Source organism: Myiozetetes cayanensis, unplaced genomic scaffold (assembly GCF_022539395.1).
Source record: "Myiozetetes cayanensis isolate MyiCay16 unplaced genomic scaffold, myiCay2020 scf4, whole genome shotgun sequence".
NCBI classification, from domain to species: domain Eukaryota; kingdom Metazoa; phylum Chordata; class Aves; order Passeriformes; family Tyrannidae; genus Myiozetetes; species Myiozetetes cayanensis.
The window spans coordinates 24,054,727-24,077,795 of NW_026087631.1; the positions used below are offsets into that span (position 1 = coordinate 24,054,727).

At 38.0% G+C, this 23,069-nt stretch overlaps 1 protein-coding gene across 3 annotated transcripts in view; it reads left to right on the plus strand.

Moving 5' to 3' along the window:
* The window catches only part of TMEM161B (transmembrane protein 161B), a 42,195-nt gene continuing 19,126 nt past the window's right edge, over positions 1-23,069 (plus strand). For 2 of the 3 annotated variants that reach the window (XM_050328550.1, XM_050328552.1), the window contains exons 1-5: positions 1-41; positions 8,282-8,385; positions 12,801-12,881; positions 17,044-17,141; positions 18,835-18,991. In XM_050328550.1, the coding sequence (XP_050184507.1) occupies positions 39-41; positions 8,282-8,385; positions 12,801-12,881; positions 17,044-17,141; positions 18,835-18,991 (443 nt within the window). In that variant the 5' untranslated portion in view covers positions 1-38. Of the gene's footprint in view, positions 42-148; positions 199-8,281; positions 8,386-12,800; positions 12,882-17,043; positions 17,142-18,834; positions 18,992-23,069 lie in introns of those variants that run through there. The other variant, XM_050328551.1, reaches the window with a different exon arrangement.

The following is a 23,069-nucleotide window of genomic DNA, read 5'->3' on the forward strand; positions in this document are numbered from 1 at the left end:
GCGGGGCCGGCGCGGGCTCGGGCACCGCCACCGGCACCATGGTGAGCGCGGGCAGCGGGCCGGGGGCGGCGGGGAGCGGGGCCGGGCGGAAAGCGACTCCGGGCGGGGCGAGGGGCCGAGCCTGCTGTAGGGCCGGGCCCCGGCCGTGGGAGCGGCGAGGCCGCCGCGTGGGACCGTCGGTCTCTTGATGAGCTCTCGGTGAGGGAATGGCCGCGCTGGGTGTGCTTCGCCGCCACCTCTCGCCGGCACCTTTGCTCTGCCCGGGGCTTCCGTCCGGGCTTTTTCCGTCCGTTCCCGCTTTTCCGCGGGGGAGGAGAGTGAGGCACTGCGGTCTGGCCTCTGTGGCAGGGTTGGGGTGTCTGATCATAAATACGCGGAGCCCTCGTCGCCCTCCTCAGCTCCCCGAACGGAGATGTGGTGAGGAGGGGGGCGATCTCTCCTGCCGTGCCAGCGGTGAGGGGGCCAGAGAGAATGGCCTCCAGCTGAGACGGGGGAGCTTCAGATTAGATTAAATGTTCACTGTCAGGGTAGTGGGGCATTGGAATAGGCTGCTCCGGGAGGTGGTGGAGTCAGCACCCCGGGAGGTGTTCAGGAGGTGTCGGGATCTGGCGCTGGGTGATGTGGTTCAGTAGTTTAGGGGTTGCATTGGCAGTGCTGGGCTGACGATGGACTTGATGATTTCAAACGTCTCTTCCAGCCGTGACGATTCCGCGATTCTGACTGTTTACTCATATCTTCTGTAAACCAGGGTGATTAAGTGGTCTTGGATATATGTAGAAACCTTTGGTGTTCGTTAATGCCAGATCCTTTTCGGTGCTCTGGGCCGGGTCACAGTGTGTGCTGTGGCAGCACGGCAATGTCACACAATCCTAGAGTGGTTTGAGTTGGAAGGGACCTAAAGCAAAAAGAATCCCACTTTAAATTGCTTTTCACAATAGGTGTTTCAGCACAGCCAGAATTTGTTGCTCTGAACATAATGCACAATAAATGGCCTTGTAATGTGATAGGGGAAGAACAAAGTTTGGTGTAATTGTTAAAGGTATAAACTTGTTGGATGTACGTCGCTTAAACAGAGGAGTCTAAGTAACAAATTTCAAATTATGTAAAGATATATCACTATAAAGATGCTGAATTCTGTATTTAGGTCTTAGTTACTGTTGAAAACACTGGAGTTGATGAGCTCAGCTTTTAGTGTACTTATAGATACAAAGAGCAAGGATACATGAGTGCAGGTATAAAAACGTGTTTTGTATGTGCCGTTGCACATATAATAAAGAGAATATTTAATGTATTTTATATCTGTTATAGTGTTCTTTTCTTCCATATGGCTATGTGACTCTTAAGTTTCAGTGTCATTTTAAGTATGGCAAAAGTATCTGTTTGTTGAAACAGGTTCTTAAGAAATGCACTTTACCATTACATTTTTAATAAAGTTGCCTTTTAACTGTTCTCATAGTTACAGATTTAATCACATATGATTCTACTAAAGCTCTTTTTAATAGTATATATTATGAAAAGTATTTATGAAAGGCTTATGAAAAAAACTGTATTTCTTTTCCTTATGAAGTATATTTCTTTTTTTCTTTCTCTAGAGATTAGAATATTTAATCAAAAGGTCATGAAATACTCATTTGTAGGATTCCATGGGTGCTGTGGCCAGTATCCATACTGGAAGCTACTTTTGGAAAATTGTGAGCTTTTCCTCTCAGTGTAGGTCCTTGATTAAATAAATTGAGTGGTTACTTGTGCTGCCTGATGAGGTTGAAAAATCAGGTCCAGTTTTCTGTGCTGGGTGCTGGCAGTGTGGACAAATAATCTTTGTGTGTGATTCCATGACGTCAGCAAAGTGAAAAGGTAGTTGTCTACTTCTACAGTGTTTGGAAGCTGCATTCTCCAGTTCCAAAGCAACAGGAGAATGAAACGTTCATCAGTTTCCTTTGCACCAGGAGGCTTATAAATCAAGTCTTAAAATCAAGATCTGCCAAGCTGGGACTGCCAAGACTCATCTATGCAGCTGCAGTGCCAGTTAGGTCATGACTTTAAACTCTGCACAAGTGTCTTAATACTGTGCAAGGCCACAGTGTTTTAGACTCTTCAGCAGAGGCATCAGAGACTTTTCACTTTTTATGCTTGGAATTATTCCTTTAATGGCAGAGCCTGCTCTTTAAAAAACAAATGTTCTAGAGAGTGGGAGCTTCCATAGTTCCTACTTGTGGTAGTTGGGGAAGTATTAGGTAAACTAGATTTTTAAAACCTTTGAATAGTAATAGTGGAGTATATCCTTGTTTTTTTCCTGTGTTGTAGATCAGTTCTCTGAACTAGTTTTACTTGTAATCTAATAATACATTGCATATATATTGGTGTTCTTTACAACAAATATTCTTTAATGGTCTCTTCAGTAATAAAGATAAATCTGTGTTTTTATAAATACCCTTGTTCCGGCCATGGAATTTCTGTAGCAATAACCTGATTTGCCTAATGATCCCTAGTTCTGTAATCTTTGTGCTTAGAGAGCCTCAGTAGAAAAAGACAAAAGACTGTCAGGTAAAATGGAAGTTTATTGGCTGTCTTTTGAATCTGTGGAAAGACACTGGTCAGGAGAGAAGTGGCCCTTGGGTAGGAAAGACCTGTGAAGGTGAGTGGTTGGGCTTTGAACTCCTTGTATATTCGTCATACCACTTTGTGCATCGTTTGTTCATCTTTGCTGTCTTGTAAACAGTGCTAGGTGCATGAAAATTCTGATTCAGGGAAAACTTGGTTGTGAGAAAAGACGAAAAATAAAAATCTGAACTTTGAAGAGGTCTCTTGGCATAGATATCTCTCCCAAGATTAGCTTTGTGAATACCTGATTTTTACAAATAGTAAGATTTGAATTGCCTCACATTGCTGACTGTCATTCTGACTACAGGTCTTTTGTGAAAGTGATCTTTTTCACAGGAAGCATTCATTTTAAGATGCTGCACAGCAAGCTCAATTTTCTTTCACCATCCCATATAATATTTTCTATTGTTTAAGAAACAATTCTGAATTGCATTTATGTTTCAGAAGAACACTGTCTTGGTTTTGCAAGCTACAGCTTGAGCACGGACTTATGGATACAGAGAAAAATTTGCATGTGGGGGAAATTGACATGTAGAAAAGTGTCATTTTAATAGCAAAAGCAATAATGTGTCAGCTATTAAATGGCATTTTGAAAAGTTTGTACCAATTTAGCTTTCAGCCTCCACAAATACCATTACACATTTGGAATTGCAGGAGATAAGAGTATTTGTTATATTCTTCTAGGGATCTTGCTGGTCACTACTAATTTTCCATTTTTTACTTGGAAATTCACAGTCTTGTTAGCATATTTGCCTGCTGCTATTGAGATTTATGCCTTGAATTAAAATCTGTAGAATACTCCAGTGGAGTTGTGTAAAAATCTTCTTTTTACAAGACTTGCCACTTCAGAAAGAAAGCAGCTGGCATTGTATTTCTGAAGGTGAAATTGTAGACTGGGTTCTACCAGCTGTTTTTTCAGGCATGCAGTATCCCTGCTGCAGTCTTGGTGCACACAGCAGTTGGCTTCAGCTCAAGATGCTTGTGCAGTGGAGGAGGTGGTTATTGTCAGAGAACAGGTTGTTTCAAAGTCCTGTGTAAAGCAAGGTGTTTGAATTATTTGTAATATATACACATGTGGTAAGGAAAAGAAAGATGGAAAAAGCCTGGTACTACAGGTAAGGAGGAATAACCTTGAGGAAGGTCAAAATGAGGAGACTTGAGTGGTGTCTTTGCATAAAATAGTCAGCCTTGGCTATCTTTGTGCTTCATGTTCTGTAAGTCAATTGATGAAAAGAAAAATGTCCTTCAGGCGGAAGTACTTTTAAATTTGTTGGGTTTTCTTTTTTTCGTCACTCTGAGATAGCTGTTGGTGTTTTATAAGTACACTTAACCTGTAGATAAGAGTTTTGTAACTTTATCTTAATTGCTTATTCTTAGTTTTTGTTCTCCTCGCTATCAGCAACTCTCACCAGGTATGTAGTACAAGACTGTGAAAAGTTTAAGTTGTACTTCATTCAACCTTGTGTTGTTGGCTTTTGGAGCTGTCACCTTTTTTTTCATCAATTTTAAGAAATATGGCCAGCTTTCCTTTAATGTAACTGCTAGTACTACTCTTGTGGACCCCTTATGTGTTCTCTGTTATGATTTAAAGCTTTCATGTGAAATGTGCTGTGTTAGGCAAGCAAAGGTCAGATGGCCATACTTATTGAAGGATCTGGAAGAGAGCACAATGACTTGTGAGACTTCTGAGACTCTTCTAACCGAAGACCTTCTGGGACAGAAACACAGCTGGGCAGCACTTTATTTGACAGGGTTTCTGCGTGGCTGTACTATTTCAGTCTTGGTTTTGGCCAGGTGGTTTCTTTCTAGGTTCTGTTTTGCAGAGAAACTGACTTACCGTGTTACATAGTCCTCCTTTTTTTGGTCCCAATTCTTCCTGGCATTAGAGATTGACAGAAATGTCTCTGGCTGGTGGAATACTGACCTCTGTCTCTAGCGTCTTGAACTTGGATTTCAAATTCCACGCTGCAAAGTTGAGGCATGACAGGGACATGGATGTATGTGGAATCAATGTGCTGAAGGTCTTAAGAAATGGGTTCAGTTAACATGACTGTCCACAAACTGCTCTGTATCTGCAGATACTTTATTTAGTCTGTGCAGCAGTTCCTCATCTCTTAACAGGTGAGTAGTGCTTCTATGAGTTTTGGTCAGCCTGGTCAGTGATTGTGTGCTTAATTTCCTTATCACAGGTCAGGTGATGTGTTCCAGGTTTTGTCACTGGAGGCCCTCAAAACCCCCATATAATGTGGCCTTTGCCCCTGTGCATCTTCTCTTTCAAATACATATCATACTTTATTTTTTATACTCATGATTTTTAAAGTTGTGGATTTATGACTAAAATCTAAACTGTGTCCTCTAATTTAGAGTGTGAGAATAGAGGATGTAAGATATTGGTGGGAACCAACACCCAGTTTTCATTCTTGTTCCTGGAATGAGTGGTTTTAAATTTAAACTGGTATCAGTGGTAAAGTGAAGACTTGGAAGTATGTGGGAGGCTGGATCTAGACAGGGCCTGAAGTGAACCCTGTATTTTGGGGGAGGGGGGAAGACGTGTTCTGGTGTCATAATATGGGGTAGTTTGGGATGTTGTACATATTTCTGGTGTGTTAATAAAACATACAAGCAGAGTGTAACCACATCCAGGCAAAAGGGTAGAGTTGGCAAAAAGTTGTGCTGTGCACACAGCATGTTGAGTGACCACATCACCTACTGTATTCCTGTGCCATGTGTTCTTGGCAGATTGCAGGAAGATTAATGCAGTGGATTTTTTTAATTTCTTGTCACACCTTTACTCTATTAACATATTACTTGTGGTTGTTTACTTACCTTCAGGAATCAAGTGAAAAAGCCTATATCAAGTGACCACATATATCCATTTTTTTAATAGTAGGAAAGTAAGTGTAGGAAAGTACGAGAAAGATACTTCCACCACAAAGTGAGATTTAAAGTTAAGATTAGTGATATCATTGGGATTTGGTTGTTTTTTTTCTTTTGCAAGGCTTAAAACTTGCTGGGTTGTTTTCATTTGTATGCTGAAATGTTTGCAGGTATTTCCATTTTTAACAAATGCAGCAATAACCTCTTTGGGAATTAGCACTGTGAATTTCTGCTGGAAGGGGATAGAGAGTATGCAGAGAGATGTTCAATGCCTTAAGACAAATTGTTTCTAATGGGTTCTGTTACAACGTGCGGTCTTCACCTGAGTAAGAAAACAAGTTTCTGTTGGCAAACTTTTAAGTAGTCTGTTGATTTGTCAGTATTTTAGCTCAGCTAGTAGTCCTGCTGCCCTGTATAAAAATAACTGCCTTGATTTGTATCATTTTCCCTCCTGTTGTCTTGAGTTGAAAAGGCATTTTCTTTCCTTTACTGATGGGAACCTCTAGGAGTAATTGAAGAGACACACTGGCACCTGATTAGGCTCCTAATAAAAACTGTATTCTAGAGTGATATTAATGTAACTTTACTCTGAGAGAGTGAATTCTGAGGATCATGGCTTAGTGGGCAGGCGAGATAAAGGGACAGTGGTTTCTCTCTTACATTGGGTGGCAGTGGTCAGGCTTAGCGTGAGGTGGTCAAAATAAATACTTGACTTTTAAAATGCGTGGTTTGTTTTGTACACGAATTAGAGAGTATATACTTCCTTAGCAAGTTAGTAATTTAAAAATCAAATATATTAAGCAGGCAGCTTGTTTTAGCAACACTTCCTTTCACTGGAAGCACATTTCCGTTAGCCAGGGAATTGGTTTGAACAATCTGTGCGTGGAACTATGCATAATCCTTAATAAAGGTAGAGTGGTCAAAGTAATACATGCAGCTGTCACTCCTGATCTTGATTCCTGATCTCAGTGACGTAGACCATAAACAAAAATGAAGTCATAATTTTTGACATACCTCAGGGAACTGATGGCACCAATGTAGTAGTAGTAGAAATTCCAAGGAGGGAGGAGGCAAAGAGAGGCTTGGGCACTAAAGAAACTTAATGGTATTTGAACCCCTCCAAAAGTGTTACTTCACAGTATAAAAAAGTAACGAGTACTTCTGAGTTTGGCACCTTGTTATGAGATGTGTGGTAATATATTGAAGGTGTTTACAAATACTGCAAGATAATTTAGGCTATCTTAATCTCTCTCAATCATGTTAAATTAAGGATGATACTGTACCTCATGCAAAAACGTTTCATCTGTGCAGTATTGACACAATTTCTGATTTATTTAAGGGGAAAAAAAAAGAAAAAGAAATAGCATTGAAGGAAGATAAGAACTTTCCTTAGTGCAGTATTTAAGACCAAAGAAGATATTGTTGGTTGGTAGGGAAGGGGAAGGCTGGTGAAGAGGTGTAGGTTAACAGCTTGTTGCATAGCAGGTGTGGATAGCAGGGACTTGGCTTGTATGACCATGGGACCCTCTCTGAGGTGCAAGGACTGCTGGGGAGGGACAGCATCCTCCTGACCAAGTGGGGCAAAAGCATTTTTGCCAGCAGTCTGTCCAAAGTGGTATGGACAGCTTTAAACTAGGACTGAGAGAGGAAGGAGGTGATAACTCACAAATCAAGAGGAAAAACTGGTGGACTGAGCTGGTAAGCAAAGGATGCAAGGTAATGTTGAGAGGAGTCCTTGAAAACAACTAATTGGAGGAGAAAGGAACTCACCCATGTACGTAAAGGCAAAAAGGAAATATCTGTATATACAATGAGAGAGAATATATATTGTGTATATTATGTGTATTATGTACATAATAATAATAATAATAATAATAGAGAAGCTCTTAGACCTCTTCAGGGAAATGAGCACATTTGAGTTCATCTCTGACCTGCCAGTGCACTAATGCATGCAGCGTGGGGAAAAATGGCAAAGTATGGGGCTATATGAAGTTACAGAGCTACAATTTCATTTGGATAACAAAGATGTGATAGGATAGGCAGTACAATTCCACCATGGATGGATGCAGGCCCTTCAGTGGGGATGGGCTGGGAAACAGAGGAGTTGGACTTACTCTCTACTGAGAGAACAGTAGGAATGCATGGAAGTCTGCCATGGGATTAAAAAAAATTTTAAAAACCAGCAACCAGCAGTTACTGAGTGACTGGGAATGAGATGGCTGTTAACACTACTGAAGTGCCAAATGCTTTTCAAGAGTTGGATGTTGAAGTGAAACTATGCTGATCCCTGTGTGCCCTTCCTTCCCCACATGTGCCTGGAATTCAGTGTGGGGCAAATGCTCTACACTAATCAAAGACTGAAATTTCACAACATGGATGTTGTTAATGGTGAAGTTACTGTTGACCCCAGGGGGTTTGTGGTGTCAGCTGTTACATTGTGTCAGAGCTGAAGAGATCACAAACCCCAAATTTATAATCAGGGGTGAAGGTTTAAGGCATAAAGTCTTGTGAAATGCCATGTATATGAATGGCCTTTCCGTATGTGAAGCAGGGAACATATATGACTGCCAGTGTGACCTGGGAATGCATTTTCCCTGTGATGAAGCATGTAAGATTGTAGCAAGTTTCAGGGGATTTTTTTTTTTTTTTTAACTGCTACTGTATCCTGCCCCTTGTTCCTTTCCAGTTTAAAATTAACCAAAAAAATAACCTATCATACAGAGTGTTTTGATTTTTTTTTTAAAGATACTTTATGACTTTTCCAAAACACATACTGACTTATTATTAACTTATTTCTCTACAGGGTGTGATAGGTGTACAGCTGGTGGTTACCATGGTAATGGCTAGTGTTATACAGAAGATCATACCTCACTATTCTCTTGCTCGTTGGCTTCTCTGTAGTGGCAGGTAAGATAAGAAACACTTGCTATATAATGTGTGACTATGGCAATGCAGTTATACATTACAGTAGTAACAGTAATTGAAAAGTAATTGCTGTTCTTAAATTTATTACTGCAGCATTCTGACACCTGATTTTCAGGCTCAAGGTAAAAAGACAGTATTACTGTAAAAGAACAGAATTGTTTGTTGCTACTAATGGTATCAGTCATGAAGTTAATTGTTCTTCAGCTCTTATATTAAAGGTACAAGGTACATCCTTTAATATTAAAGCTAAACTGAATACAAGACACTGAAGAATGGAAGGATTTCTTTTCCTCTGCACTGCATCTGTGGTGTTGTTAAATCTACCTCCTGATTAGCTTTTCATATAAACAGTGGTTAGATATTTAATAAAAATTATATTTTTTTAATACATCATAGGACAGGATTAGTATAAATTCAATATACTACTTCCTGGTATCAATAGATCAGGCAGACATAGTGAGTTGCAAGGGGAGCATTCCCTGTGTGGCTCTGTCCATAATAACAATGAAAAACAGCTCTTTTGAATATAAATCAGTATGCTAAATATTAAAAGGAATCATAGATACTGGTTTTTTCATTTGGTAAGAAAAATAATTAGTATGATTAGAAGGTAGGGTGCTGTCTTTTGTAACTTCAAATTTTGAGAATATCAGTAGTATTCAAGGAGTATCCCTTGAATAGTAATGTACTCCATAAGAGTATTAATGAGTCTTGTATAATTTTCCATTACCTTTTTTTTCTTCTGCATCTCATAATTACTAGCTTGTTTCTTCTTAATTTTCCACATTTCATCACCCAAAAAGCTGCTGATGAGAAATGACTGTACATGTTGGTTAGATGTGTCTTAGGTATAACAGAAAACAGTAATTGTCAGATGAATACTACAAGCAGAAATCATACTCTTAATGAAGTTTCATTGTTGACCACCTCTGCAGGGTGTTGATCACCCTTTTTGTGCCCTAAAAAGAGTATTAAGTTAATGAATATGAAACTGCCTACCATTTACTTTTAAAGTGTGTTATCACTAGACTGTTTTTTTTTATCAAAGGGCATATTATACTTTTTATGTCTATTTAAACTTTTATTTCAAAATTTAAATATCTAATTGCTCTTTTAAAAGAATTGCTCAATGTTATGCCCGTATTCTTCATTCTTTCAAAGTTTTCACTCTCTGTATGCTTGCTCTAAGGCATGTACCAATGATAGGGAGAGGTTTGCTGTTCAAATATTTTTTCCTAATCCTTTTTTCCATTTATCTTTGCACATCTGCAGATTGATAAATACGTGAAGCAAGATTTCAGCATTTGTGCTTAGATCATTCTGCTTCTACTGAAGTCAATGGGAGTCCTGTTATTACCTTTATTATGTTAGCCTGGAAGCCTCATTCTTGCTTTTCAGTGTTCTTTCATTTATCTGGTAACTTATTTTAGTGCATTGTAATTTCAGGCACTGTGAATAATCCCCTGAATACAGGACTTGTATGAAGAGTCAGAAATAATTCTGTGTTCCAGAAATAAAAACAAGTTAGAAGCTTCGTGGCAACAAGAATCTGAATTGTAATGGCAGAAAGAAAAACAGTTATTTTCATGGTTTAACTGAGAAACTACCTATTATCTCTAACCTATTTTATTTTAGTTCTGTCTTTTTGTCAGTGGTATTTGCTTTGACAGACCTGTGCGGCTGGGGTGGTAGGGCATTTTATACACAAAAATATACAGGTACAAGTAAGCACACTCCTAAGCTGTTCTAGGAAAAGTTACCACCTGCTCCTCCTTTCCTTTGTCGATAGACTCCAACTCATCACCACCAGCTGTGGTTTTTAAGTGACTTGAACTAAATGTCTTGTTTCCAATGGGTTGGCAAGCTTTCCTGACCAAGATAAGCTGAAATGTCCATAGATAGTCCTTGCCAAATGGGAGGGAGGATAAACGTGTTATCAGACAAGACGGAAGCACTGAAGTGACCAGTTGATTTCAAGATGCTGTATGTGTACAAGCAGAGTCCATTAAAAGGAAGCACAGACATTTCAAAATTTAAAAGAGTTGTTAGAATAGACCTAAGATACTTACATCATTGACTATCAAAGGGCTATTTACTTAAATTTGTAAAGAAACTCAAACTTTTTCAATCAATGCTATTTTCAGAGCTTGAATGGAATTTAAATATCATATTTATTGGAAGAATTCACAGCCTAAATATCTGCATATGCCTTTGCATTTTTAACTAATAAAACTTTCTCTGCCAGAATTTTGCTATTTAAGTTGCTTAGCTGTTTTAGTTGTTCTGTTACCATGCCACTTCAGGAAGACAGGAGAAAGTGGATGTTTTGTTGTGCATTTGTTAATGATCTTCATTCAGATGAACTGCAGCATATCTGTGTGGCTGTTGCTATTCCAACTGACTTGGATATGTCAAAGCCACAGTTGTGAGATTTCAGTTTTAAGCATATATAAGCTAAAACAGATACAAACTATTTTTTTATTATCTTACTCTTTATGAAAACATTCAGATCTCCTGGTTTTAGGATTTTAAATGCAAGGTGTGTAGGGTTTATGAACTAAAAAATCCGCAGACTCTACTGTAATTAGATATTACTTGCAACATAATATTTTATATTATAATTAAGAGGAAATTGTAATTTAAGTATTTGATTTCTGTTAGCATACTACACAGAACAAGAATTTTGTCTGTTCTGCCCCATTAGGTACTACTTCTCTGTGCAGGAAAGATTTTGAAAAAATTCTTTACAGCATAGGTGACTTTCATCATTACAGAACTACTTATGGTAATGTCAGCATGCCAGACTCAGATCTGGGAGATTGTGAATGGCAAAGCAGAAGACTGTTTCTCTGCTTATTCACACTTCCTTTGGGTCCTGTGAAAGATAGGAAGAAGTCAGCATCTCCAGTGTAGTTTGTTCTTCTTGGATGAAAAGGTGGTTTCTCTAGTTTCTGTGTGTCTCAGTCTTAACAAAGTGTCTTTTGCATCAAAGTTTGCAAACCTCAAATTTTTCAGCTGGGACCACACATGATGAAAATAAATTAATGAAACAACTTCTAAGCTTACACTGGAAAAAAAATCCTGAGCAAAATTCAACTCCTCTTTTCTCCCCCAAAACTCTCTGTTTGTGCAAAGTCTGTAATATTTGCCATTTTCAGCTTTGGAACTGGCAGTGAATTCCTTCAAGGGAAATTTACAGTGTTTGATGTTTTATTGACTGGTACTGGAGCTGAAGGAAGCCTTTCCAAAACAGAACTGGGAGTCAAATGTCATCAAGTGGCTTGAGGTTGTTTGGGTTTTGATGCTTGCTTTCCAAATTTGCCCTACTATCTTGCTGAACTTGGATGTGACATCAGCTCTAATTCACCAGCATAGATTTGAATGGTCCTACTTGGTGAAGTTTCTTAATGTGAGAAGATGGTTGCAGATTCCATTATCACCTCTAACTATTACCAGTGTTAACCTATGTCCCTGTGGGTGACAGTTAGTGTCCTCCTACTTCCACATACATTTCCCAAGTCTGTTTCTATTAATACCTGGTCTCCTTTTTGAGCATACTTGGCCTCAGCATTTGAAAGTAGAGATCAGAGTGACATCCTTCCTGCATGTGGACAATAACCTTCCCTTGCTCAATATGGAGAAGGCCTTGTTTCAACTACTAAGGTTTTTGATGTACTTATAGATTTAAGTAAAATATACCATCTTAACACTTAACCATCTCCATGTTTCTTCTTCAGAATTTCCTTGCCACTTCTTGTCTTTTAAATGAATGAGCAATGGATGATATATTGAGTTGTGAAAGTGGAAAAACTTGTAGGTCAACTGCATGTAAATTAGTGATTTTTTTTTTAATAGGACTTTTTCTAATAGGCTTTGAAGATAGCAGTGAGGAGGCTTTTAGGAAAGGAGTGTTGATGTTATGATATGCTCTGCTTAAGGAAAAGACTGGTAATGGTTATTAGATAACAGCTACTTCAGATTCTGAAAAAATGCTGGTTTTTGAGGATATAATTATGTTTTATAAAATTGTTTAGAGTATGGTTCTGATGGGTAATTTTAATGGTATAGTTATTCTAGAGAACCTTTTCTCCTTGTATTTGGTGATATCTTTAAAATTTGGTGTTTTGAGAACTGAAGGGCTTTCTTATGAATTACAAAGTGTCAAAGCTTCCTAGTCATGAATAAACATCTGACGCTGAAGAGAGCTGAAATTTACTTGTGGTTCAGTTCAGCCAAGATTGGTACTGGCACACAAGGGTGTCCTGCTTAGGAGTAGTAAATGACTGGTGTCTTAATATGCGTATAGATCTGCATCAAGATACAGTTTTTTTTTTAAAAGCCCTACTCTGAATTGCAAATACGGGTATTGTTATATTTAAAATTTTCTTTTTCTTCAGTTTACGGTGGTATCAACATCCCACTGAAGAAGAACTACGGATTCTTGCAGGGAAGCAAAGAGGGAAGAGCAAAAAAGACAGGTAAATACTTGTTTCAAGCTTTTCTTCCCCTCTCTTCTGTTTTTTTTCAGCATGTTCATGTAATAACTTTACCAGCCAACTTTTGTCTTTGTGTGAGTTAAAAACTGCAAGTTGCATATGACTACCCCACTTGCGTGAATTGTCTCAGTTCTGTACCAAAATGTGTTCTTTCAGTTTAACAGAGGATTGAACATTACTAAGTTGTGCAGAACTGGTTAATTTCCAGTTCACAAAATGGTCTGCAAAACTGCTAATTTGGTGGCAAAGCTTTTCTTTTTCAGTGGATGTATTCATTTAGATAAAAATTGAGGAAAGCAAATCTTAGAATTGAACCTCTTCTGTTGAATCAAGAGAAGAAAAATTTGAGTATATTAGTTCAACGTATGATTATTAGGATCTGCCATGCTTACACAGCTTTGAAAAAGGTATGTACATATGAGGTGAACAGAGCTGCTGGGATCATCCAGGAAACAGTAAGTGGGGAGGACTAAAAGAGCTGGGCTGGTTCAACCAATCAAAAAGACAACTGAGGGGGTGGAAGCTGTCTGTCAGCTTAAGCTGGAAGCAGCTTTCTGGTGTTCAGACATGAAGTTCTGAACAGAAGAACATGTACTTCTGAACAAAAGTACAGCTGCATCAAGATCCAAGACATCTTGAGGTGATGGCACTGGCCATGTTGATGTGATATTTCTGAAATGGCTATGTTTGAAACAGCCAACGCCCTCTGGCTTTCTTTTGGCAACACAGAAGGTTTCCTTTAGTACTATTTCTTCTATCCCAGTATGAACTCTTTTATAAATAAATCTTAAGACTTGAATTAATTTACAGATTTCTCATATAATCTATTAATTGTAATGTGATTTTTGTCCGTGTTTCCTAGCTCTTAAGATGGATGATTGGGAACATTATTTGCTTCTGTGATCTACAGAATCACAGAATCATTTAGGTTGGAAAAGACCTGTGAAGTCACCGAGTCCAACCTTTGACTGATCACCACCTTGTAAACTAGACCATGGTAGTGTCATATCCAGTCATTTCTTGAACACCTCCAGGGATGGTTAGCCCACTGCCTCGCTGGTCAGTCCATTCCAATTCTGTGAAGAAATTCCTCTTGATGTCCATCCTTAACCTCCCCTGGTTCAGCCTGAGGGTACATCCTCTTGTCCTGTCACTGGTTACCTTGGAGAAGAGACCAGTCCCCACCTGGCTACAGCCTGGCTACAGCTACCCTAAGGTCACCCCTGAGCTTGCTTTTCCTCGGGGTAAACAACCTCATTTCCCTCAGCTTCTCCTCATACAGATCCTTCCCCAGCTCTGTTGCCTGTCTCTGGATTCACTCCAGCACCTCAATGTCTTCCCTGTATCGAAGGACCCAAAACTGGGCACAGTACTCAATGCGTGGCCTCAGTGGTGCTGAATACAGGAGACAATCACTGCCCTGGTCTAGCTGGCCACACTATTGATGATACGGGGCAGGATGCCCTTGGCCTTAGTCAGCCTGGGCACACATTGGCTGGTGTTCATCTCTTCTGTCAATGAGCACCCCTAGATCTTTTTCCACTGGGACACTTTCCAGCCACTCTTCCCCCAGCGTGTGGTATTGGGTTGTTGTGACCCAAGTGCAGGACTCAGCACATGGCCTTGTTAAACTCATACCTTTGGTCCCAGCTCACTGACCCAGCCTGTCCAAATCCCTCTGCATAACCTTCCTGCCCTCCAGTGGTGAACACTTCCACCCAACTTGGTATCATCTTCAAATTGACTGAGCGTGTACTCAATCCCTTTGTCCAGATCATCAATAAGGATATTGAACAGGACTGGCCCCAACACTGATCACTGGGGGACACCACTAGTGACCAGCTGCCAACTGAATGCAGCACTGTTCACCACCACTCTCTGGGTTAAGTTGTTCCTTGTAAAATTAAAGCTATATAATAGTAATTTTTTTTTGCAATATTTTTTGAAATTCAGAAACTCATTTTACCTAACAGTTTTCTGTGAGAAATTAAGGCAAAATAATTGTGAATAGAATAACAATTTTTAGCAATCCATTTAACCAGTGATATTTATTTATGTGTAAAATAACTTTGTTACATAATTATAACTTTATGTGCACTCATAGGAGCCTTAAACAGAAAAACATAATCACACTGCCAAGTAATAATTGTACTTTGCTCTTATTGCCTTTCCTCAGCCTTGCCAGTCTTCTGCCATAGTTGTAGTAGGTGCTTGTAGCAGGGTGAATGTTAATCACCAGGATTGTAAAACTTCAGAGAAACTAAAGTGATAATGTGGAGGGTTAAATGATGTTTGCTTTTTTAACAGCTGAATAATATGGTTATTTTTTAGTGAATAAATGTACCTCTGTGTCCTCTGAAGAAGTGACTGTTCTTGGGGGAGAACCATAGTTAAGTAGGAATTGTTCCTGTTGATCAGTTGGATGTACTGATTTAGGTTGCACAGAACGGAATGCACATCTCCTTGTGAGTCATCTCAACAAGATGTGAAACAGATGGTGTGGAGAAATACAGATGCATCGACTTGATATTCCCCATATCTTTTCAAGATAAAGAATCTGCTTTGTCCAGCTCACAGTCTTGAAAAATGGAATACCTTCTCCTTAATTAAATACTTTCCCAGTCTGAACTAATTAAAAGAGAAATGATGAAAGGAGATACAAGGAACTTGCTTGAAAATTAGCCTTAGAAACAGCTGTAGTGTGAACTTTTAGTCCATTTTATTCAGTGCATATTACACTTCAGTATAGTCTGCTGTAAGTTATAATAGCACCTGAATATTAGGCAGATTTTCTACTTCAGAATAATTTGTGTTACATTAAATTGCTAGGCTAATGAAAAGGTCCATAGCTAGTATCAGTTACTTTGAATTAAAGCTTCCAGTGATCCCAGGTATATTCTCTTGGATTGTGGGTCCTCTGGGATAATTAAAATGTAGGAACACCAAATTTTGTTGAACTGAAATAGCTACAGTCATCAAAATGCTGATCTCACTCAAGATGATGGTACTCCTGGGTGTATGCAGTAGGAAAATAATCAGGAGTACAGCTGTGGGCACGGAACAGAAATTTTTGAGTAATGCCTTAGATTCCTATCCACAGTTTGTGCGTTCAAATTCTTATGCTTTGGATGATACTAAGAATTAATATAACTTGAAAAAATTCTATTAGTGCTGTTTACATGTATTCTCATTTCACATATCAGCTGAGATTGACTGAATTTCTTTTTAATGCTTATGTCCCAATAACTTTCTATGTCTTTCTATGGAAAATCTAACTCTCCTTTTCTAATTTTTCTAATGTGGCAGAGTTTACTGTTTCCTTCTAGTCATTTAGAGGTTTTAAGTTTTGGGTTTGATTTTTTTAATCTAACAAAACATTTTCTGATCTGCTTTGATGATTTCTTTTTTAACAGTGATGAGATGAATTTAACCTTAGTAAAATTCTGTCAGAATTTTACTGTCAGACCAGATCTATCAGACCAATTTCATCTAACTTTGTTAATTTTCTCCTAAGAATATTGCTTTTTTTCAATTTGAAGTCTACTAGTGTGACTTATTTTCAGGGAAGTGAAGATCATGATGTTGGCAGAGTTTCAGAACTCTAGATGAAAAGCACCCTGTGTACATTTTTTAGATTAGAAAGCTATCTTGAAGTTGTCTTTGCCTGATGGCTGGATGGATGAATCTTTCAAGGACCTAGGTTAATCCAGATCATTTGATTTACTTGCTAAGCACCCTGTTGTGACAAGAGGGGCTAATACTTTTTCTGTGATTTTTTTTTTTTTGTCTGTGGGAACACCACGTAGCTCTCTGAACAGAGAAAATCAATGGGCTGAAGTAAATACTGGCCACTGGATCTTGACCTAATACTTGCTCAAGATGCAGCATATAGAAACCACTTAAACCTATACCAGAGCAGTACGTCAAAGTCTGTTAAGATAAAGCTAGGAACCATCAACATACCTGGTAGCTTCTCAAATTTCAACTTGAAATACTGCTTTAAGTCAGATAGATAAAAATATTTGCATTTGGGGGAAAAAAAAAGTGGTCTGCATTTTTCTTAAATTTGAAATGTCATTATATATTGAAAAAGTTTATTTTGTCATACCTGTGTTTTTATCTACTTATTTCTTTATTTTAACAGAAAATATAATGGTCATATTGAAAACAAGCCCTTAACCATTCCAAAAGATATTGATCTTCATCTGGAAACAAAATCTGTGACAGAAAGGGACACTATTGGTAAGAATAACTCTGTGCAAACAGTAATGTTTCAGATATATCCTTATTGTTTCTATCAGATGTTTATTTGCAATGAATGCTGGAATATCTCCTTTATAGACAATTAATGAATAGAAGTAAAACTGATCATAAATGAGAAAGCAAATATTCAGGCTAAGTCTCCTTTCAAGTTCCATAGGTGCCATTTTAATAACAGTGCTGTGGAAAAGGATGAATATAAAGGTCTTAAGCTCTCCCAGGGGAGGTTTAGGTTGGACATCAGGAAGAAATTTTTTACAGACAGTAATCAGACATTGGAATGGGCTGCCCAGGGAGGTGGTGGATTCACCGTCCCTGGAGGTTTTAAGATGAGACTGGATGTGGTACTAAGTGCCGTGGTCTAATAACCGCAGTGGTGTTGGATCAAGGATTGGACTTGATGATCTCAGCGGTCTTTTCCAACCTGGTTGATTCTATGATAAAGCACAGCTATTGGATCAGACTTCCATAGCAATATGAGGCAACACCAAAAGAATCACTTCATAGTCTATTCAAAATAGAGTTTGTAGGTTTGTACAAGAAAACAAGAATTGGCAGATGTGAAAACATAATAGTTTCTGCTTATCTAAAATAAGAAATGTGTGGTTGACCTTTCAGCCACGCACTGGAAACATTAAGATGAAATGCTTAAAAATGCGAAGTGACACAAATACAGAAATATGCAGAATTAAGTGTTTTGGAAGTTGCTGTTTTTTAAATGGTGATTCTTGATTCCTTAATCACAATCAGTGTTATTTCTTTGAAATTGTAGCATTTAATTGTCTACCTGAGTGATACAAGATAGGGTTTGACTGTCTTTAAAAAGTTACATGTACAGTTTTTTCCGGTGAATCTAACCAGATTGTTATTTCAAAATAAGTATAGGACTTGCAAATACCCAATTTTGGCCAGTTTCATGTGCTTGCCAACATTTGGCTTGTAGTCAAGTCAAATGTTCAGTAATGTTTTTTTGACTTTCAGATTGTGAAGGTGTAGGAAAGGTGTTTGTGTGGGACAGGCCACACTTTGTTGTCAAAAATTGTTCTTTGTGGTTTCCAGCACCTCTGGGAGCTCTCTCTTCATGTCATCCAGCCTGTATGCAATACAGTACAATCCCCAGAATTTTTACAGTGAAATTTGTACAGTGACTATTGCTGTACAGGATGTATTAATTAAATCTGGAAGAGCAAGCCATCAGTATCTTAGATGTTGGGATTTTTTAAATAAAGTGATCATGTGTAGTATGATTAATTAAATGTAGTATAATTAATTAAATGACTGCCAGTGAATTTTAACAGAAAGTCAGAAAAAACTCTTAACTGGAATTGCAGCTAGACTCAGCTGAAGAACTGAACTATTTTTTTTCTGTAGTGTGAAATCTGCATTACGTATGCCTTTTCAGTTTAGGATATTAATGTATAAAAACAGAGGTGATAAAATAGTAAAATCTTTTAACCATATCAATGTGAGTAGTAATCAAGTATCGAATGACAGAAGTGAAGAGTGAAGTTTATGTTGTTGAGGAAGAATATGCGGCTTTTTCACTGTTGTTGCACTTCACTTGATTGATCTGGGTCTACCTAGACTTCATTTAGTTGAAAACCTTTTTTAATTGTTACTGCATTGCATATATGTTAAAGCATACCTTTAGCAATCACAAATTTTTATTTTTCAGCACTGCATTATTTTCCGGAATATCAGTGGTTGGTGGATTTCACTGTTGCAGCTACAGTTGTGTATGTGGTGACAGAAGCCTATTACAGCATTGTGAAGCCCTCACAGGAAATGAATATCAGTGTAGTGTGGTGTCTGCTTGTCTTGGCTTTTGCGGTGTATCCTTTTCTGTTTTCTTGAATCACTCTACATGTTCCGAATAGTTTACATAATTGTGTAATTCCTGTAAATCTCTGTGTTGCTAATGGGAAGGATACACAAATATTTAGCATTTGTGAATCATGTAAGCTAGTACCATTGTTGGATAATGTATATGCTGCACATGCTCTTTGTAAATGCTGGTATCAATAGCTTGTTAACATTAATACCAAATAATTTATGGGAAAAATATATGTGTGCTTCTCTGTAGTATCCAGTGGTTCTAAACTAAATTATTTTGCTCAGTTTGGCAATCACAAATAGACTTCTGTACAGAAAGTACAGCTTTTGGAGAAGTTTGGAAGTGTATTTCACACTTTTTGTTTTCAGTATATTTAATACTTCCTGAACAAAAAAACCCTACTTGCTTCATTTTTCAAATCTCGGGAATAGCCCATTTAAATAACACTACAATTAATTGCAATTCTAGGTGAAACAGAGTTGTAAATTTTATATTGTAGGAAAATCCACTGCAATACCACTTTCTTAGTGTGGTTTTGAGTACAGTCCTACCACTGCTTTCACTTGTTCATCAATTTAGGGCAAAAAAAACTTTAAAAAAGATTTAAACTGCTTGTCAGTGTAAGTTTTCTGTCTCAATAGGGTGAATGGGCAAGTAGCTGTCAAGAGTCTGTATGGTTTCTGGGCTGATGGGATGAAGTAGTGTGACCCTGTGCAGTGTGGCAGTGCAGAAGGCTGCAGTACCAGGAAGCACAGTCTCAATTTTATATTAGCGTTAGCATCTCCGTAAATATGTCAACATAACTTATCCCAGGCATTACAGCTTTCTGAGTGAAGGAGAGTGATGCAAAGGGTGATATGCAGAGGCATTGGGAGCAATGTGGTTACTGGAACCTAGTGAGACTACATTTCAGAAGAAAAACGGTTCATTCACATGTTGTGACATCAGGCCTCTGGGATGCTGAGAATACTTAAAACTTACTCAACTAATTACTAATTTGGTATGTCAAGACCAGAATGATTGTATGATAATTGACATGCTAGAGAAATTTGGTTACCTCCATATTTTTGATTGACATCAGTCAATGTGATATGTCAAAAATTAAATACAGAACAGTTTTGTGTTTTGTTGACAAGTGTGTCTTCTGTTTTGTGGTTGTATGGTAAGACATGATAGGTTGTAATAAGGATTTGTATGACTGAATGACCAAAAAAGTTTAGAGAATTTGGAAACGATGATTAGGCATTTTTCAGCTGTGTCTTCTAGAAATGGGTGTTTTAATTCCGTTCAGTAACCCACTCTTAGCAATTTTTAATGTTCATAGTGTAGATAACCAGAAAAGTCCGAGAAGCTAGTATTGTCTATACATCTATGTATTAACAGAAATTTAGTCTAAAAGCAGTAGTATTTGTGTTCCTGGTAATGTGGGTAAGACAGTTCCAGGATAGGGATCTCTCTTACCTGTAGTGGAACAGAAAAATAAACCTTTAAATGGGTAGCTAGTTTCAGGAATACTAAAGTGTGTTTCTTGAAGACACCATTTAGAAGACCTACTGTACCAGCTGCTCAATTTGTAATATTTTTGAAAGCTGCGGTATATTGTGTTGGATTATCAGGTTTTTTTTTTTTTCATCTCTCACTGTTTCATCACACACTTAGTTTCCAGTGCCTGAGATGGAGTAACAGAAGAATTAGCAAAACAAAGATGTTAAGGGGGTTTTTAAGACAGGTTACTGTCATAGCCTTCTGAATTTTGGCTTAAACATTACTTTTGCAATGTTACTGAGAACTCACTTTGGTGTAGACGATAACGTTTGAATTACAATTTTTTTTTAATTATTCCTTAGTTACACTTTACTGCAGATAGTACCTCTTCACAGATTGATTTCTCTTATTCTGAAATTTGAAAAGCTGAGTGTTGTCAGAACAAATATTCAGAATTAGCAAACTGAGTTACTGATCACAGTTTTCACTGTAGCAGTTGCAGCCAGATGACTAGCAAAAGACTGCCTTTGTGAAATAAAAAAATGCTTACCAGATGAGATAGTCACCTCACAAACAGGGACAGAGACAAGGCAAAGGTGTTTAATGCATTCTTTGCCTGTCATCAACACCAGTGATGGACTAAGTGTGTCCCAGTGCCTGAGCTGAAGGACCATGGCTGTGAGGATGATAAACTTCCAGCTGACTCTAAACCTGTGCTGGATTTACAGGGCTCCATCTTACACCCAGTTCTCTTAAACATCGTCCTAAACAGCTTGGACATGGGACTTGAAGGGATGCAAAGTAAGTTGGCAGATGATACAAAATTAGGAGTTGTTGACTCCCTGCAAGGCAGGGAGTCCTTTCAGAAAGACCTTGAGAAATTCATTAATTGAGCAATCACAAGCTGTAGGAAGTTTAAAAAGGGCAAGTGCTCTTCTCTCTGGTGTCCAGTGACGGGACCCAAGGAAAAGGCATGAAGCTGAGTCAGGGGAGGTTTAGGTTAGATATCAGGAAACGGTTTCTTACCCAGAGGGTGGTCGGGCACTGGAACAGGTTCCCCAGGTAAGTGATCACAGCACCAAGCCTATCTGAGTTGGGAGAATGCTCTCAGGCACATGGTGTGGTTCCTGGGGTGTCCTGTGCAGGGCCAGGAGTTGGACTTTTGATGATCTTTGTGGGTCTCTTCCAACTCAGAATATTGTGTGATTCTGTGAATTGACAGATTTCATGTGTTTTAGTAGGAACAGAAAATGGATCTTTTTCTCTTCAACCATGTGGACTGTATAATTCAAAAATTACATAATTATAGCAGTTTAAAAAATAAAATTATTTTTCTAAAGGGATGTACCATAAATTCTGCAAGCATATCACTTCTTGTGGCCGAAACAAAATAAATGAAAGTGGGGGATGAGGAACCTATTAACATAGCACTGAATACTCCCAAATTATTCCTTCAGTAGATCCTGAATAGTAGATCAGGCAGTGAAAGGAAGTGATGAAGCAAGCCATAGTGCTTCGATTTTCTCCAGCCCTAAAATAGGAGCAGTGGTGATTATTCAACTAACAGAAGGTTTCAGTCACATGTAGTTTGCATAATCATTAATCTATTTATTGAGTTCTGAATCTGTACTATAATTGGAGTTTATTGTCAGTATTCTTTCTTTTTCCTAGTTGAATTTTCCGTATCCTTCAGGCACAATCCATAGTTGAAAACATGATGTATCTAGGAGGTTATAAATCTGATTATAGGTTAGGACTATAGATCACAAACTGTTATTAAGTCCTTTATATAACTTCAAGGTATATTCAGTTTGTGATTGATGTCCCTAGCAGTAAAAAGACATTTGGTTTAAGATGTATTATTAGAGAAATAAGGCTTTCCAGAACACAGTCTATATGACCTATTATGTACCTCTTTTTGGGATGAGGTAAGTCTTCCTTTAGATATATAAATTCTTTCTGTAAAGTATGAAGAGATCTTAAGTTGATTACTATGAGCTTAGAACTGTTGGAGGCTGTGCTTAGGCCCCTTTCCTGTGTGCATGTGAAAACCTCTCTGCATACACATGAAATGCAGCAAGGCGTATGTAAAATATGTGATGCCTGATGAAGTGCGGTATTGCATAATCATATTTTCTTGAGAGATTAACTGTTGACTGTTTAAATGTTTTACTGAGTAGATACCCTAAAACATGTTTTCATATATTCTACATCTTAAAATTCTACAGTATTAAAAAAATGCAAATATGAATGTTATTGTGTTATGGGGAAAAAAAGGTGCACAGTTTACATTTTAAATCTAGTTTTTTCATGATCTCTTTGCCTTTTCAAAGCAGGTAGTGCCTGGGATGATCTCCAAATACTTTATTTAAATCTGCACTGGATATTGCCTGTCATTTGAAAATAAAATAAATTATGATGGACTGCAGTTCACAGTAATCAGAGTTGACAGTGTATCATGAAAAATTTGTCGTAGTCTGTTTAACTTTAGAGATAATTATATTTAGAGATGTGTAAAAGAGGAGAATACTCAAAAAATATTTTTAAAACATCCTGATAAGAGAGGTGCTGTTGTCTTAAATGATTGTCTT